The sequence below is a fragment of the Gobius niger genome, assembly GCF_951799975.1.
Source record: "Gobius niger genome assembly, chromosome: 12".
NCBI classification, from domain to species: Eukaryota; Metazoa; Chordata; class Actinopteri; order Gobiiformes; family Gobiidae; genus Gobius; species Gobius niger.
In genome coordinates this window covers 22,540,328-22,558,420 of record NC_136863.1, presented here as the reverse complement: position 1 = coordinate 22,558,420, position 18,093 = coordinate 22,540,328, and the positions used below count along the sequence as shown (strand labels likewise).

At 41.6% G+C, this 18,093-nt stretch overlaps 2 protein-coding genes across 2 annotated transcripts in view; one reads left to right on the top strand and one right to left on the bottom strand.

Moving 5' to 3' along the window:
• LOC306971319 (cingulin-like protein 1) overlaps positions 1-18,093 on the top strand; it is a gene marked incomplete at its 3' end in the record, with an annotated part of 137,063 nt that overhangs the window by 63,316 nt on the left and 55,654 nt on the right. The gene's annotated exons all lie outside the window — the stretch shown is intronic.
• On the bottom strand, positions 2,212-16,227 carry prtgb (protogenin homolog b (Gallus gallus)). Its single transcript, XM_079567974.1, has 19 exons — positions 16,097-16,227; positions 15,211-15,510; positions 11,617-11,761; positions 11,355-11,488; positions 10,897-11,193; positions 10,659-10,818; positions 10,314-10,561; positions 9,580-9,744; positions 9,040-9,345; positions 8,041-8,226; positions 5,565-5,660; positions 5,283-5,469; positions 5,034-5,161; positions 4,783-4,953; positions 4,467-4,649; positions 3,892-4,015; positions 3,668-3,806; positions 3,422-3,526; positions 2,212-3,248 (listed from the first exon to the last, which is right to left on the bottom strand). The coding sequence occupies exons 1-19, from the start codon at positions 16,161-16,163 to the stop codon at positions 2,826-2,828; spliced, it is 3,564 nt and encodes a 1,187-aa protein (XP_079424100.1). The 5' UTR covers positions 16,164-16,227; the 3' UTR covers positions 2,212-2,825.

Sequence of the window (18,093 nt, the reverse complement as noted above, 5' to 3'; positions counted from 1 at the left end):
TTTTTGTATTGTTCGTCTGCACTACCTTAAATAAAAAAATAAAAAAAAAATAAAAAAAGAATTATGACTAAATTTAAAAAGAACATTTTCGTGAAAAGACTAAGATTAAAATAAAATATGTATAAAATATATATAACACTCATAGCAGGCTATCTCGAAACATTAGGTGTAGTCATTCTCAAATTCTTATCAAAATTATTTGTCTTAGCTACAAAGCAGAATAGAGAAACAAATGATTTTGCTGCATATAGTTAAATACAATATGTATTTGCCATTAATGCATTTTTGCACACTTACCCTATAAACTTGATATTTCTCTCTTTAAAGGAACAGCCCACCATTTTTTTCATACTGAGATATGTTCTTACCTGAGCTTAGACGAGTTGATGCGTAACTGTCTGGTCTTTGCGCGTGCCCTCAGTCACGCAAAAAACCCAAAGATGTTATTAGCATTTGGCCTCTCCCAATGTATTCCTAGCTGGGATGAAGTTAGCAACCAAGTTCTTCCACGTGCACGCACAAACACCAGCTACGTATCAACTCGTCTAAGCTCAGGTAAGAACATATCTCAGTATGGAAGAACTGTGGCCTGTTCCCTTACCTATATAATTATAACTATAATTATATAGGTAAGAAAAAATTATAGTTTTTCATTATAACTATAATTATAAGAAACCACGTGCATAGTGTGTATCTGACATTATGCTTGTTATGTGTGGGCATATCGTCAGCATTTGAAATTCATATACAAAGAGACAGTACCAAACTTTTTCCAAGATAATTTTATTTTCTAAAATTTGTGATGATCTTGAGAGTATCAAAAAGTCTGTGGCAACATTACAACTTTTAAAATAACCTGTTGCGCACTTGCATTAAAAGATGTATTTGGTTTTCAAAAGTAGAAATCATAAATAATAACAGTTCAGTCTACATTCTACGTCTATATTTTTGGCACCTGAGTAAAGTCAGCAAATTCACATGAGGGAACCAAATAAGCAATCACAGACAAAATATGGGACTAATCAAATAATTTAGAAAAAAAGCCATATAGAAAATGGGAAACTTTTTTGTTCACAATAGCAAACTAAAACTAAAATCAAATATTTCTTTGCAACCAAAATTTCATTCAGGTGACCTCATGGTGGACAAATACAGCAAAACAGCTTATGATATCTCAAGCCTTAATCACCTATGCCTTATTCTAGTAACAAATCCAAAAATCATTTAAAACGCAAATTTTAAATGAAAATAATTCAAAAACCAAAGAAAATCGCTAATAAACAGAGACTTTTACATTTCTTTGGCTAGGATTATTTGTATTACAAAGATTTAAAAATTGATTATGTTGCTGTTCACACATAGGGTCTTCCATTTTTGATAGTCAGAATCCTTCATTGTCGCACCTGGACAAAAATACTATGGAGAAACAAAGAATTCCTCCCCATTACGATAAAACTGCTCAATGATTGCAGATGACTCTCTCCAAAACAAATATATAGCATCATCTGCACATGAGCGGTTGTCAAAATCTTTCACCCTGTTTTAATAGACGACTAAATGAAAAGCCATATAACCGTATGAGGAAGCAGACAACTCTTTGGATAATAGCATCGGCATCACCTCTGCGTTTAGCAAATGGTCTCGAAGGCAAATGGGGCACAAGTCAAGTGGACCTGCGCTAAAGCTCTCACCAGAATAAAGCATTCAAGTTATACACTGAAGTAAAGCACCTAAACCATTATTTTCAGTCCATCTTCGGAAAAAATGTACAATATTTGGCAAGAAAAGGAAGAACAATATTTGGCAAATGTTTAAACCCACAATCTTATTTTTTGGTTGCCTTAAAATATCTAAGGCATCATCATCAGACTCTTTGGGTACAATTCTTCCTGTCTTTGGATCTCCGCATCCGAAGCCGTTTCAATAGTAAGGCCATGTTAAAGCTTTAAAGTTCAGTGCAGTGTTGTGCCAGACACTTCAGTATAATTTTAAAGCTCGAAGTAGTCTGGCAATATCTAATGCACTTGTTTTGTTTTCCACAACATACACCAAAAGAGAGAGAGAGAGAAAAAAAAGTGTAACAAAAGCTCTTCCAACCACAAAAGTAAAGCTGGGACAGTTCAAAGTATGAAAACCCTCTTTGGAAATATTTCCATCCTCTAGAGGTAGAAAGACATGGTAAAAAAATAATAATAATTACCTTGTCCCTGAGTTTCAGAGAATAATAACACTGCACAATATGGTAAAAAAGGAGGTAGTAGTGTACAAAAACAACTGAGGTAGATAAATCAGTCTTAAGAGCTCCACTCCCAAACGTTTGCTCCACTGGCCACAAAATATAATGAAATGTATGCTGATCAGGCACAACATTAAGATCCTGTAGCTTTTTTTTAACTGGTGGGCGACAGGGGCTCATATTGCTGAAGAAGCTATTGCATGTTCTGACCTAAATTTGCCAGACTGTAGAGTGCATTGTAAGAATGCCAGGTCCAGTTATCAGAATGTTTTGCCTGATCAGCTTAAAACAGTAAAAACAGTACATTCTTCTTGACATTCATCATAGGTGAGCTTTGTTTTTTGGACAGACAATGACCAAACACAGACGAAACAGGTAGAAAAAGTGGAAATAAAAGTTACACAAAACATTCATTCAATATCCTGAGATAGAGCCGGAGAATATGCACTCCCACCCCCCCCACTGCAGCAGCTTCAGCTTCCAGACCGTTTGTGCCACAGTTAATGATAGAAAGGCTCAACTTAGGAAGCGAACAAGCAAGGGTAAGTGGCATAACTCTGGTCGTTTTGGAAAGCAAGGCCAACTGTCGTCAGGAGCAGACTCCTTGGGGCAAATGCTGGGCAGGATGGGGAGCCTCCGAGCTGCAGCGGGGTGCACTTGAGGTGGAGTGATGTATGGTATGTCCGAGCATCTCCTCGTCTTCTACTTCAAACGAATGCTTTAGTTCGGAGATGGCTGGGACGTCGTCTTGCGAGCCAAAAGATTCGGGCCTGGAGCTTCGGGAGGAGGAGGAGGAGGTAGAGGGGTTGCTCATCTCTTCGTTGCTGACTTCGTTGGAGTAGTGTCCGGAGTCTCCAGTCTCCTGGCTGCCCTCGCTGGACTGCGAGCTCTCAGAGTGGAGCGGACCGTAGATGATCTCACGGGACGAAGGCGGGAGCGGCGCAGAACCCAAACGCTCTTCATACGCCAGGACGGTTTTACCAGCCTCATATAAGCTGGCTCTGCTCTCAACCTATGGACATGAAAACAGTGTCAACGCAACTTTAGAAACAGAAATTATTATTCACTCGACCTAGTAAAAGAATGTAATTTAAAAAAAAGTTACAATGTTTATTTAGTTATGCATAAAACAACTACAATTTACCAAGTTAAAGTTAAATCTTCACTGTTACATTAAGCACTTACATCGTTCTCAGTGGTGCTGTGTCTCTCTTTGCTGAAGAGAAGCCATCTTTTACTCTGGTTCATGGAGACTGGACCAGCAGTGTTTATAATCATTGTGGATCCACCCTAAAAGAAAAAAAAACAAACATTATTTTCTGGTTACATTATCTTCAGATGCTATTTGTCATATGATTATTATCACAGTATTCTTTGTATATTGTTTGTATTGTCATGTTTTCCTGGAATATCACTAAAACACAGTCTTACCCTGGCGTCTATGAAACGGTCTCTCATCATTGGAATCAGGGCTTCTACATTTTCCACATGGCGTTCGTTTGGGAGAGACATTCCAGGTCTCAAGCCCTCAGTGTTCCCAACAGCGATCACTTTGTGGCCGGACGTTTTTCTATTACACAATGACATTTCAAGTATAAATTGACAAGTTGTTGCATGGTTTATTGCACGCAGTGATGCGATGTTGCTGTTTATACCTTGGGCTGCCTTTGCTGATGAGGATGAGGGCACACATTATGATGCAGGCCAAAGCAATGCTCACTCCAACAATGATTCCAGTCATAGACTTCTGGTCAATGTGGTAGAGGCCATCGGAAAACACTGGAACGTCAACAGACACGCAGAGTGAAAACACAGTTGCTGCAAACAGCCAGGATTTACTGTGTAAACACTACCCTGTATCAACTACGAGCAGCACTTTGGAAACTGTTTTAAAAAGCGATAGAAGGAATGCATGTGATATATCTAAATAGAAATGGAAACCTCAACATTGGCAAATTGAGGCCCAAATAAAAAAAACATTACAGACGTGCCACTCATTTTGCTGTGTTGTTATGAAGTGAAGGACACACATAACCACTTTATATAAATGCAATTGATTGGATAAATAACTTGGACATACAAAAACAATTATGAAAAGAAAAGTTTAAAATAGATAATGAAATGATGGAAACAGATTCTACTACAATTACTACAGTATTACGTGTGTAGATTACTTCCATATTGCCATAGTTACCACATTTACATCACACACTTTTATTATCATCCTCACCTGTTGTGTCGGGGAAGGTGTCTGAATGCCTTGGGTTCTTGCTTCGATGTCCTCCTCCTCTCTTCAGAGCCAGCTCCACTGGGTTTGAAAACGGTCCGTCTCCGACCTGGTTCGAGGCCGAGATCTTCACCAGGTAGATGTTTCCTGGGTCCAGCTTTTCCAGGAGGGCCATGGTGTGACTCCCTGTTTGCATCAAAAAGAAAACTAAATTAACCTAATAATAATACTGATAGTAACAATGTTTGGCCTGCTCAGTGGCATTTGTTATTTTATTGACATACAGCGCAGGTTTTTTATAAGCCCAAAATGAACTGACCCTCTCTTTGAATGATTTGCCAGTTTCCGGCCAGCCAGGACTGCTGTGAGGCGTACATGATGGTGTAGTGAGAGACCACAATGTTCGGCTCAGGAGGCTCTCTCCAGGACACCAGCGCAGTGTCATCCTCGATCAGAGTGACCCGGACTGCGGTGGGTGGGTGGCTCGGCACTGCACAAAAAAAGCATTTAGCTTAATTTCATTTAACACTAGTATTTAATCCCAGTCGTATTTACAGTTTAGTTCGTTACCTGATGGCAATGTTTGGTGGTAGACAACAGAGCTCCAAGGGCTAGACATCTGCTCGACATGAAGACGCACCACAAACTCATAACGAGTGTTTGAGCTCAACCTCTGAACGATTACGCTCTGCTTGGTGCTGTGCAATGAAGAAAAAGCTTGTTTAAGGAACAATTATGTACAGAGAGAAATATAGCATTTATTAATTCCCGTCTCTACCAAAGAAACAAGACACAGAAGATGCTTGCAAATCTACTCACGTTTGTAAGTATCTAATGGCCGAGGCGTTGTGTGTGCCCACAGGAGTGCAGCGGACTGTGTAGCTCACAGCTTTCCCTGAGGTGAAGGCAGGACGGCTCCAGCGCAGAGACACTGAGGTGGCGTTATTGGCCAAAACAATCATGTTATTTGGAGCTGGAGGGGCTGCTGCGAGCTGGTCTCTGGCAGCTGTACAATAAAAAAAACATACACATATTTTCAAGCATTTAAAAAGATGTGTTTGTATACTTTTCCCTTTGATCCAAATTGAGGAATTTGCTTACACAGACATCCAGGGGTAGTGACAGTTTGGTCGGTCTGATAGCCTTCTCCAGCTTGACCCACAGGAAGGATCTTCACATGATATTTTCTTCTTGGATCTAAAATATGAATGCAATTGCTTATTGATTTAGTACCACCTCATCATATTTAAATACATTTCTAGGATTAGTAGCCTACATAATTACACAGTATTTATCATTTCATGACATTGAGCTCATCTCAAATAAACCATGTGTCAATTTTTTTTGTCAAAATTTTAAAAACTCACGGGTAGCAAAGAAAGAAAGAAAGAGCCGTCATGTTCATTGGAAATTAGCTGTGTGAGGGGGATTAGGTCTGGGGCAGGGGGGGGTCATAACTGGCCAGGCCTTTTGGATGGACAATACGAGGTCTCCTGCGTCACCCGGCCTCTCATTTGTCATGTGATGTCAAGTGTGAGGAGCATGAGAAAAAGCTGCCTTTACTAGACAAGATCAATAAAGCATGCACAATGACTACAAAAAAACCTTCTCTCTATATCTAAACAGTTCTATCTATCTATCTATCTATCTATCTATCTATCTATCTATCTATCTATCTATCTATCTATCTATCTATCTATCTTGCTAACCACAACACCCTTCATTGTGCAAAGTGCAAACCCAAATCATCTCAATCTGACATCTCTGACTTTATCACCAGCATATCTCTCAAGACTGACAAAACCCTGTAGTGTGGACTCAGCTTCAGACAAGCTGTTCCTGAATACAATAAAACACATTTTTTACACCAAAGTTTGTATTTATGAAATGGCCCAGCAGTGCAGAACACACAGCCTTTTAAAGTCAAAAACGTCTGTGAGTGGACTTTGTTGGTTAAGTATAGCCTGCAACCATTCATTTTATCTCTGAAAATTCTCCTCAGCTCCTAAACTTGGACACTTTTAGGGAGTGATAAGATTTGTTTTATACCCCCGGTGTGAAAGGTCAGCGTATGGGTATTGACCAGTGAGGGCGGAGTGTCTAGCATGGTGGGGGCAGGTTCAGCTGCTGGGAGCCTAGGCCCAGGGGACAGAAGGGGTTTGACTGGGGTCGGCGGGTCAGGCCAAGATAGAACAGAAGGAATCCGGGCGTAGGACTGTGGGACAGAGCTGGGCCTCTTTTGTTCCCCTCTTTCACGGTCAACCCAACAGGCCAAAGCTGTGGACTTAAACTTCAAAACATGCACAGAGGAAACAGTGGACGGTGGAATTGGGCGGCTCAGTCTGCTTTAAGTGTTTAGAAGAGCATTAAATGTTCACTAAATCACAACTACAATGTTGTTACAAGTTAAAGTTATATTTTACAATTTGTCAATGCTACTCTTATACTTCCTGTTCGAACTGTGACAATGTGAACTGGTTTTGCCCAAACATGAGTACTTGTGCACTGTCCCAATATCATTGAGGGTTTAAAAATATCTGTACTGTAATATTGTGGTCATAATGTTACAATTAACTTTTGGGTAACACTGTTTAAATTATAAATATACTTTTTAAAGACGGTCATGCCAGGCATAAAGATGTATTAACGGTTATGATGACAAATAGTGATAATTTACATGAGCTTTGACTAGCCAGGGGCATAAACACTATCATATTGTAGAATGTAGTAGTTAGGTAGACACACAGCCTACCTGGCATGCAAATGAAAAGGTTGCTGGCTCAAGTTTACGCTACAAACAACATAGCATTGCTTTCATTATGTTTTACCAGACATTGTGTATATAGGACACTGATTTTGTTACAGATAGTACTTGCTTGTCATCTAGTCTTTATTTTTTTGACACAATGCCTAATGCAAAATCATTACTGACCACATGCTCCTTAAAATAATGTGAATTGCATATTGATCACATTGGTTTATTTACATGGATAGCAAATGGGGCATGGGGGTGGAGGGGCAGGGTCCTAGTCTAGCTCTACTGTCTCGTGGTCAGGGGTCATCGTCCCCCTGTCCAGCTCTGGACAATCCCAGGAGTATTCCCAATATGTCCCAATGTCCAGCTGAAGAAGGGGGTCGTGGACTGGGGGCTTACGGGGCAGGTCTGGCAGTGGACACAACACAATGGTCTGGGGTAATTACTATGCAAGCGGCGGGATGGGAAAAGGGAGGTGGGAGGGACATCTGGACTATGAACTTTGACCCTCCGGAGCCTGAAAACGGTGGCCGGGCTGCTTAGAGAAATGGGGTCACTCCATATTGATCAGGACGTGAGACCAAGATGCAAATTGACCAAACGAGTGGTCACTGCATTAATTGAAATAGGACTATAGCCTAAAAACACTTACACAAGTGTTTCTCTGTTACGCTTTACAACATGAACCAGTACAAATATGATCAGCTCTTTCCGTACTGCAGCCGCTTTATAACTTATCTAACTTCACTGAATGCAGAAAAATACATGACAGCAAGAAGTAAAACAATATGCACAGAACCAGCATTTTGCTCACACACTCACCAAGGCCAGTGATAGTAAATGTGAATTTGTGAGCTTGCAGCTGGATGGCAGGCTGCTCTGGTTGGTCCTCCTCATGGTAAACCAGTCTGTATCCCAGGACAGGCACAGTGTCTGAGGGGGGCTGCCAACGGGCCACTACAGAGGTACAGTTCAGAGGCTCCAGTTGCAGGATAGGGGCTGAAGGCACTAAAGAAGAACAGAAAATGTTACATTATTTAATACCTGTTTACATCAAAAACAACTGGATTTGTTCTGGATAGCTACAGCTTTTGTCTTTTACGTTGCATCTACATTCATCATAATAAGATTGAACTATTTCAGTGCCTTGACTTTAGCACTCAAAATACATGTTTCAAACTTCTAAGACCTCCCTTGAATTGTCACAAGTCCAGCCACTGGCCAGTTGACCAACCAGGAGTGTGTTTACAATTCCCTTTGTATCAAGTCAACCATTTCTGGAATATTCTGTTTTGGGGCCCATATAACAAACCTATGGAAAACACAAAAGTTTAGCATTGGTGAACAAACAGCCTCCCCCGGCAACACACAGGGCTCTGAAAAGCAGCTATTCTTTCCCCCACATAGACGCCTGAGGCCCTCCTTTTATGACCCGTGACTGAGGCTGCTCTAACATCACTGACAGCCAAGGGCAAAGGTTCCCGGGTAACCAACAAAAAGACTGTGGACAATGCCATAAGGGCTACCTCTTGTGCTCATGCTGGCCACTTTCCATCAGCCTGAGAGGCCTTTTAGTATGAAAACATCTTACATAACTTATTTTCAACATTTTCATACTTCACAAAAACATGAGATGTAAGATGGCAGTGCAACAACAATAATATGTTCATAATTGTAGACGCATCCTCTTTCATTTTAGCATCCCTTGCTTCAAGGCAATAGGAGAATGGGCAACTGCTGCGGCCTCAATACCTTCTAATACCTGAACAAGTGTTAAGGTGCAAGACACTCCACAAAGTAAAAGAACACAGTGGGACTAACCTTTGCTGCTTGTGGTTCTAGGAGTGCGATGGGACGTCCAGGCTGAGGGCTCACACCAGCCAACACGGGTCGCTGCTGCCATGCGGAGCAGGTAGATGCTGTCTGGCTGTAGGTCCTCCAGCAGGTACTCTGTGGTGTTCTGGGGCAGCTCCACTGAGGTGACTGTGGGGTCCGTTGCTGTTCGGTAAGAGAGGCGATATGCAGACACCCGGCCACGGCTCAATTTGGCCGGCAGCGGCTGCCAGCTCACCTGGATGTCAGTGGAGCTGTGGCTGGTCAGGGTTAGCTCAGGGGTGCGAAGAGGCACTAGGGGAGAACAGGAATTAGTTATAATTACATCCTGAGGGTGGGACAATAGTGACTTGTGTCTACTCTATCACTTGGTATATAAAAAGGAGAAATTGTTTTTCCAAAAAGCCATACCAGTTCCCCTCTGCGCCCCTCGAAAGCACTCTGTGCACACACCCCTTGCATGCATGTTAACCTAACTACCACTGTGATTTACTGTGAGGAATGTTAAAGTCACCGCTCTTTGCTTACCATCTTCCAGGGTATGTTGACTGACTTGGTCTGACATGCGACTAGCTCCCATTGGCATATAAGCCACAACATAAAAGCTGTAGTTTCTCGCTGGCTCCAAGTCATCAATGATGTAACTTGTTGTGTCATTTCCAATGACAACCTGGTATTCTTCATTGTTCAGACCTGACATGAAACAGACAGGAAATCAAATTAAGATAAATTTCAACATGACAGGGTTTAAGCATGTTGTGAGATGTTCAAGAGCATATTGTCATTGTTTACACAAGTTAATAAAGTTAGGTAGGATAAGCAGAGCCCCTAAAAGCTTCAACATCAATAAGTGTTTACTGCTAAAACAGGCATAAATTACTGAATGTTTGCAGCTTAAATGCGTTCTCATGTTTGTGAATTTCTCCAAACGTTGTCTTGTCCCTTTAAGTATATGAAGCAGAGTGTAGAGTGGACAAAGGAATGACTAAGCCTGTTGTTATGTGAGCAAAGTTGCCATTCTAGGTCCTCCTTGACCTCTGCTTTGTGCAGCAACAACAGATGGCCTTCACCAAGAAAACTAATCACATGTGTGGGAGCCCAATAGCCTGTTGTTGTTATCTTCCCCTGGTATATTTCACACCTTTAACTAGTTCAAGTATGAACTCAACTCCACAATGTGTATTGGGCTGTTCAAGTTTGTTTATATTTTATCATTTTGCTATGGTGACTTACAAACACTCTCATGGTTTAGTCCATCTCACCTTCAGCCTTCATATAATGGATGGAATAAGCAATGACTTTGTCTGCATTGTAGAGTGGCCTCTCCCAGGCCAGTAAGATGGCTGAGCTGGAGATGGTTTCAGCATGGATGTTTCTGGGTGCACTAGGCCTGTCCTCAGACATGACCACAATAAGTCGAGCCAAGGACAGCACTGAGCCCTGGTCACTCTCTGCCACACACTGGTAGATGGCATCGTCTTCAGGGATGATCTGGGTTATCACCAATTTACTATGGGTCAGGAATAAATAGGATTAATATAACACTCAAAAGAACATAAGAACATAGCTCTTTGTTTACACTGGTAGTCTCATATTGAAAAAGTTACCTGTTGTACAACTTAATCCTGCCGTTCAAATGGACCTCTTCTCCGTTCTTGAGCCAACTGACTCGGGGCGGGGGCACCCCTTCAGCCTGGCACATGAACCTCGCTGTCCCTGCTCTCGGACGAGTTTGACTTTCAGGTTTTTCCACAATGGTTGGTGGCACTAAAACACAAGAGAGCATGTTTAGACCGCAGGAAGTCCCGGAGTCTCGTGGTCATCTTTCATCTGGTTCAGGTTTACCCAGGACGGTGAGATTAGCTGCAGCGATGGTGTAGTTTCGAGTCCCGGGAGTGGTGGCCCTGCAGAGGTAGACCCCGTTGTGCTTGACATTGACATCGGTGATAACCAGGTTTCCGTTCCCCAGGACTTTGGCGTTGTACACGTCAATGGGTTTACTGTCAGCGCGGCTCCAGGAGATGATCGGCCAGGGATTCCCAGTGGCCACACATTCTAGTACGACAGTCTGGTGAAGGGACACTGTGACATTCTGCGGTCCAGCTATGATCCGGGGCCTTTGGCGGGGTTTAGGGCCTGTCACTTGAGAGCAAGAGGGCAAAAGTTAGAAAGAAATCATCCAGCATACAGTAGGTTCGATTCAGATAGGAGACTGACAAATAGGAGGTGAACAGGAAAAAAGATGTGTAGACTTTCTGAACCCACTGTATACATATGAAAGTAAAACAGCAAATTAGTTTTACCTTGATTAACAGTCAGCGTTGCTTCTTTGCTCCTCAGTCTGCTACCAATGTTTGTTGCCACACACCGGTACTGACCAGCATCCTCCAGTTGAACATTGTGGATCTGGAGGACTCCATTTGGCAAAACAGTGATCCTAAACAATAAGATGCATTTCAAATGATTACACTACTGGACTATTCATTCAAATTTTCCAAGTTACAAGTTTCTCTACTCTAAAGTGTTAATAAAACTTGAAAAAGGCCTTTGCCGAGCCGCCCGTACCTGTTTGTTGATAGTGGTAATGTGCTTTGGTTGAGCTCCCAGGTGATGGTGGCTGGAGGGTTGGAGGCCACTGCACAGAAGAACCGCGCTACTGAGCCCTCGGTCACCACCATAGGCACTGGATGGGTGATAAACTCTGAAATTCCTGGAAAAGTAATACAAAAAAATAGATTGAATAAGGACCAAAACACAAAATTAACAATTAGCCACAAAATTTGTAACAAAAACAGGGCTCAATACTCATACTTATAAGTAAGTATATAAGTCGGAACCAAAACAAGGCTATTGTAAACCTTCAAATAACTTGGTCTAGTTGGTCCAATGAAAACATTATTGTTATGAATGAACTTATTGAAATACTTAAACAGCTCTGCATCAAACAGTCCCTGCTTAGACTGTGATTGATATAAACTGGTTCTCATGAAAAAAGCATTGATCTCTCAGGCGAACTCGAGGATCTGGCTTGAGTGCAGATGACTTATATTGCCAGTCATACCAACCAGCTGAGCAAATCAATGGATCAATGCCAGTGACAATGAATGATGCAATGTTATAGGAGCAAAACCAATTAATTTCATCCAATCTACATAAAACCGAGACCTGCAGATCATACTCAACACCTAAAACACACACACAAAAAGAAATGGTGTTCATTTACATGGTTCAGGGACAAATTTATAGTTGACCATGTACTTCAATTAGAACCATTTAACAAAAAAAGTTTCCATTTCATTTCTCCAAAGTGCAAATGCTTTTCCAAACCTGCCACTACATTAGTTGTTAATTTGTTGACTAAAATGCCCATTGCTACATGCTGCTTATTGACATAGAAGAAGGTTATGTGTGCTGGCTCAAAAACAGCTGACCACGTTTCCCTGAGTCATGGTTTGTTACATAGTCATATAGATTCAAAGCATATATCAATAATGACTTCAAACTCGCACACAGCCCAATTTGCAATTATCTTGAGAACAAAGCACATGAAATATGGGCCAATGACCTTCACTCATTAAGGTGAAAACTCCCTCTTCCTCCCCCTCACTTACAGAAAGACAGTCAATATCATGTTAAAGGAAATCAATGGGCTGGTCTCCAGCTGAAGCTCCATATTCAAATCCTTGGCTTTGGGGGATCAGTACGCAAGAGCTCTCCTTTCATTTGGGATTTTGTGTTATCAATAAAACAGAGATAGACTGGGAAGCCCGATCAAGCAACGGGTTACTACCAAAGGACAGGACTTAATAATGTTCCACAGCCCCTCCTTACTGCTTGTCTATATGAGTATTAGTAGAGCATTAGTAGAGTATTAGTAGGGCAAATTTAATTTAAGGTATAAGAAGCTGTTCTTTTTGTATTTCGGGCCAATGTAGGTTTTTACTGCATAATATTTTACTAGTGAGTGAAGTAATTTTCTATAGGTGAAGGGGTTTCTGATAGAACTTCTACTTTTTTTTAGATCTAGATTTGCTCCCAAACATCAGAAGAGAACCCACCACCTTAATATTTTTGTCTGCTTTTTCTATTGATACATTAAAATGTCATCTTCTTCCGTCCCGTCACGAGAAAGCTGAATGGTTGTCATTGAACATCACCTACGATGATATACAAGAAACTGCATGTTGTTGAAAAGCTAATGAGAAAGGCCTGAACATCTGCCTTCATGGTGTGTGAACTGTGGGAGGAGTCTGTCCGAGCCGGTGATATGGCCACCTCTGCTATAAGGAAGAAATCAATGTCTAGGTCAAACAGCATAAAGGTTTCCCTACAGAGGTCAGAGTTCACCACAGCCCCTTGTCCACTCTGGTTCAACCCAAACTCAGATTCAGATTCAGATCGAAGACTTTGGCCTTTTGTGTCTTGTACTTTTGTGTTTAAGCAGGAGTTGCCCTTTTTAAGTCATAAAAACATGATAGAAAAGTACAGTATATTCAAATTATTATTTTGTGATATTAAAGCTACCTAATATTAAATTACATTCCAGAAAGGGCCACTTTTTTTTCTATCTATTTTTTTAATGATTTGGTTTTGTCTATGCCTAATGTGCAATTTGTTAGACAAATACTCATGATGTTTCAAGAATAAATGGAAAAAATGTGCCTTCAGACTAAATTATTACAACTTTTGTCTAAGGAACTCTGCATTTTGGGACATCACTGACTGGCATTATAATCTTAAAGTTCATGGTTCTTTATAACAGGACAGAACGTTTTTGAAGTTCAAAACAACCCCCTGTTGGATCGGGCTATTTACTCATATGACAAAATAGCAAGTCTTCAACAAAAGGCCCCTGGTCGACACGTCAACAGAGGGAATGATCCAGTGAAAGGGATTGGGGGGGGTGCAGAGAACAGCAGGCCGTCCCAACTGGAGCGGGCCCTGACATCACAAAAGCCTTTCCCCGATGACCCATGACCCCTGGAGCCCCTGGACAGAAGGAGCGCAAAGCCGGCCCATCCTCCACTGCCCTCTGCCCCGCCACAGCCTGCAGTTGACCAAAACCTTTAACCCTTTTATCAACAAAAGACTGGACACCAACCTTGACTTTTGAAGATGAGATAAAGCATAAAGTTACCATGCAAAACTTGTGTCCCTGTTTTAGCATGTCACATGTCTGATACCAAAATGTGGATGTTTTGAAGATGATGTTGATGATATATTTTAAGAGCTGTTGAGCTACTTCCTGTTTGCATTTGCATAGTTTGCAAGTATATTTGCAAGCATAGCATAGAGCACAACATCACAGAGTAGCTTATTGCAATTAACCACTAAACAAACTTCCCACAACTTTCCACTTTCTCCAAAGTCAGAATTCAGTGTCAATGTCAAATGCAATATTTTCGGATCATGCACCAGTTTCCATGGCTGCAGCCATGGGATATGCCCTCAAAGACCCTGAGACTCAATGGTAAGAGAGGCCTATTGAATGGACACAGCTGTCCGGTCCACTGATACATGGACAAACAAATGCCCTGGACCTTCAGCTTTTCTTCTGGGGCAGTCAGGGCCACTCCAAACAAAAGCTAAAAAGCAAATGGCTTTGGAGAGATTCCTCTGGGTAGCAGACCATTCAGAGGTTAGAGACACAGGGCCTAAAAAACGACTAAACTGTGAAGAGAGAGAGTGGACCATTTAAAGTTTATGCAAGTGTTCCCTTCATTTTTACAGGCAAACAAGTGGCACTGCTAGCAAAACATACTCATGTAGTAAAGTTAGGCTTTTCTATTTATGGGCTCTTTATTGGCTTCTTGATTGACTCTCCATCTACCTGTAACTGTCTCTTAAAACGGGCCCATAACTGAACTGACTGATTTAAACTCCAATTTTGTCAGGTCAGAACAACTTTCAGTGACACAGACACAAAGATTTAAGGGTTTTTCCTCTTTAAAAAATGGCCAACACTTGGTACATCTGCTTCCCATCTCCAGGTTAATAACCCATGCCATTCTGATGCCTCCTGCACGCTGACACCCCGCTCAGTGCGAAATGTGAAAACCTCAGACAACGCTAAGCTGCTTAAGTCCTGTGGTACCAAAAAATGTCAATGTCAACCTACGCTGATTTGACAGTATATCACGCTTAAAGCTCTGCACTTACTTGCGATAGTCAGTCGTGATCTTTGGCTTAGGATAGCTCCGAATTTGTTTTGGGACAGGCACTGGTAGAATCCTTCATCTGAATCCTCAGCGGCATCTTTTATCTTTGGTAGGTACAAGGAGCCGTTGGGCAGAAAGTGTACGTGCTCGCTTTCTTTCAGGCGTACTCCGTTCTTAAGCCACTTGATGGAGACTGGAGGATGCCCATGGGCCTGACAGTCCAGGACAGCAGGATCCTTTGGTAAAACTATCACATCGCTGGGCTCTGTGATGAAGGACAACTCGCTAAAGCATACAACCCCTGTTGGAGAGAAAACACAGTGTCAGGTATGCTAGATCACCTTACTTACATCAGGCACTTATATACACGACACAAATTATGCATGGACCCCTATATTTGTCTATATAGATGATTATAACACTGTAGTCTGCTATTCTGCAATGCTACATTAAGATGATGTTAAATGATGGTGTGACGTATCTCAAACAGATAAAGAATTTCAGTATTTTCAATCCAGAGGCGTGAACACATTAATGATCTGTCAACCATAACAATCCAAAAGATGTTTATTATTAGTGTCAATCTGTCTTTGCTCCAGTCTCTATGAAACTGTTTAAACCATAGCTTATATTGGTTGCTAAATGGTTCACTATATGGACAATATTGCATAGAAATGACAAGGAATAAGACCATTACTGTATTCAAAGTAACATCGTAGTGGTCAAGCAACCAATATGCTGTTGCTCCATTATTGTTATCAGTCCATCACATAGAAATAGCAGTACGCAAATCTTAGGCTAAACGCGCATTCACCATCCCTTCACAATCAACAACTATGGACTGGATCTGAGGATAAAGAGTAAAAACATGCGATCCGGACTCTTACCTGATAAAGGTACAAACAAAACAAAAAGAAGCCACCGCGGACCAAGTTTCATTTTAAATTTTGCCATTATAATCCACTGCGTTCAGTCATTTTCCACCGTGGACGGAAACCTCCGCTCTCCAGTCCGGCGTGCTCTCCGCAGATCCCCCAATTCACTTGTGAGCGAGGACCACACCGAGCGCTGGACAGGGGTCCCTGCTGCCCCCCACCACCCACCCTCACACCCCCTCCATCCCGCCCCTCACGCATGCGCACATCGCGAGTCACGGCACAATCCTCCGGCACCATGGGACCCCAGACAGGGGCCACAGGAAGTAACAGCGAACACGTTGGGCAAGGTGGTAAAATTCAGCTTGGACCTAGCCATAGAAGATGATTCTGTACGTGCACATTTTACGTAACGTGTTCTTTTATTGGGATACACGTGTCATTTTTAGACATTATTGTAGCCTACTTAATTAATGTGTTGCATGTAGGCATCTTTGTATTTGTTTGATCTTTCTCCTTCGCGATCCAGTCATTTCAAACAATCAGACCAGTGCATACATAGCCAGTTGTATGATTTATCCAGATTTGTTACAAAGGCCCAAAAATATGTCCAGTCCACTGCCATAAAGACCTGAAACGTTCATTTTGCTCACACCTATGCCCTTGCACCAGAAGAATGTTTTTTGCTGTGGTCTAGCATACCTGAAAGTTACATAATATTTTCTCTGGCCTATATTTTACTGTACAGTACATTTAGACTGTTATTACTCTCCATCATAAATCTTACACGGGGCAATCAAACTGAATTATTGTCCTTATGCACAGTTTGACACTGATAGACCTAGTCGACTAAGAGGCCTCATAACAATAATAGCAATAAGAGGCCTACTGTATTAATAAGAGGTCTAATGATAATTGTAACACTCTGAAGGTTGACAGGGTGCTGTGATATTAGCAGAAGTAGCAGTAGAAGTTGAAGAGGAAGTTAGGCTTTATTTTGCCCCCCTTAACTGCTGTGTTCTAACATGGATGTTTTGCTTGTTCTTTTCAGATATATATAACATATACTACACTATATGTGGACCCAATGTGAATTATCAGTCAGATGGGGGGTGATTGGAAAAGGTCATTGGACAGCATCTGCTCCGAAACACAGAAGCTGGTAATTATGAAGAGATATTGATGGCCGACCATCAGCTGCCTAATAAATTCCACTATTGATCAGGCGACCATACCTTTTGACAATGACCCTCTCCACTCTCCAACTCGCTCTCTCTCTTTTCCACCTCTCCCTCCCTCTCACCCCCCCTTCTCATTCAATAGTCATACAATGGGCTCCAGCTGGGACTTCAAGCCTGCCGCATCAGCAGAAACAGCCATATAAAAACTCAGGTAAAACAAACACAATATCGCAGTTAGTGCATCCAACGCGCGCCTTTCTCCCCAAGTTGAATAATGACTTTTAAGATGCATCTGCGCTCCTCAATATTCAATCAAAGTAAGACGAGCCAAGTGTAATTATCTATGGATTACTGCCGAGCATTGATTTAACCATTTCAATCCTTATAGTCGAAATCATAATTCACATCGCCCGTCGCCAAACCAATAGCATGTTGTTTATAGTGTCTCGTAAGGTGTTTACTCGATAGTTTGGATTTTTAGATGATGCTATTAAAGATTTCTGATGGGAAGTAAACAAGACAGATGTGAACGTTGGTTGAAATAGAAGCTGTTAGATAATGTGAAAGTTGACTAGGGGGAGAGAGTCAATTAGCCAAAGTTGTCGCTGCATGTATTAAATTATAATACCAACTGTTTTTGTATGTAATGTGTCAATAATAGCAAAACTCACAAGACTATGACAAACCACCATAACCTATTTATTTGCCAGCATTATGTTGGGGTTTCCTAAGCATTTTTACGGTGTCCCCTGCTGCTCATTCAGTTACTACGTATGTCAATGCATTGTTTACAAACAGGAGAAGGCTATCTGCTATCTCTCCTATTGT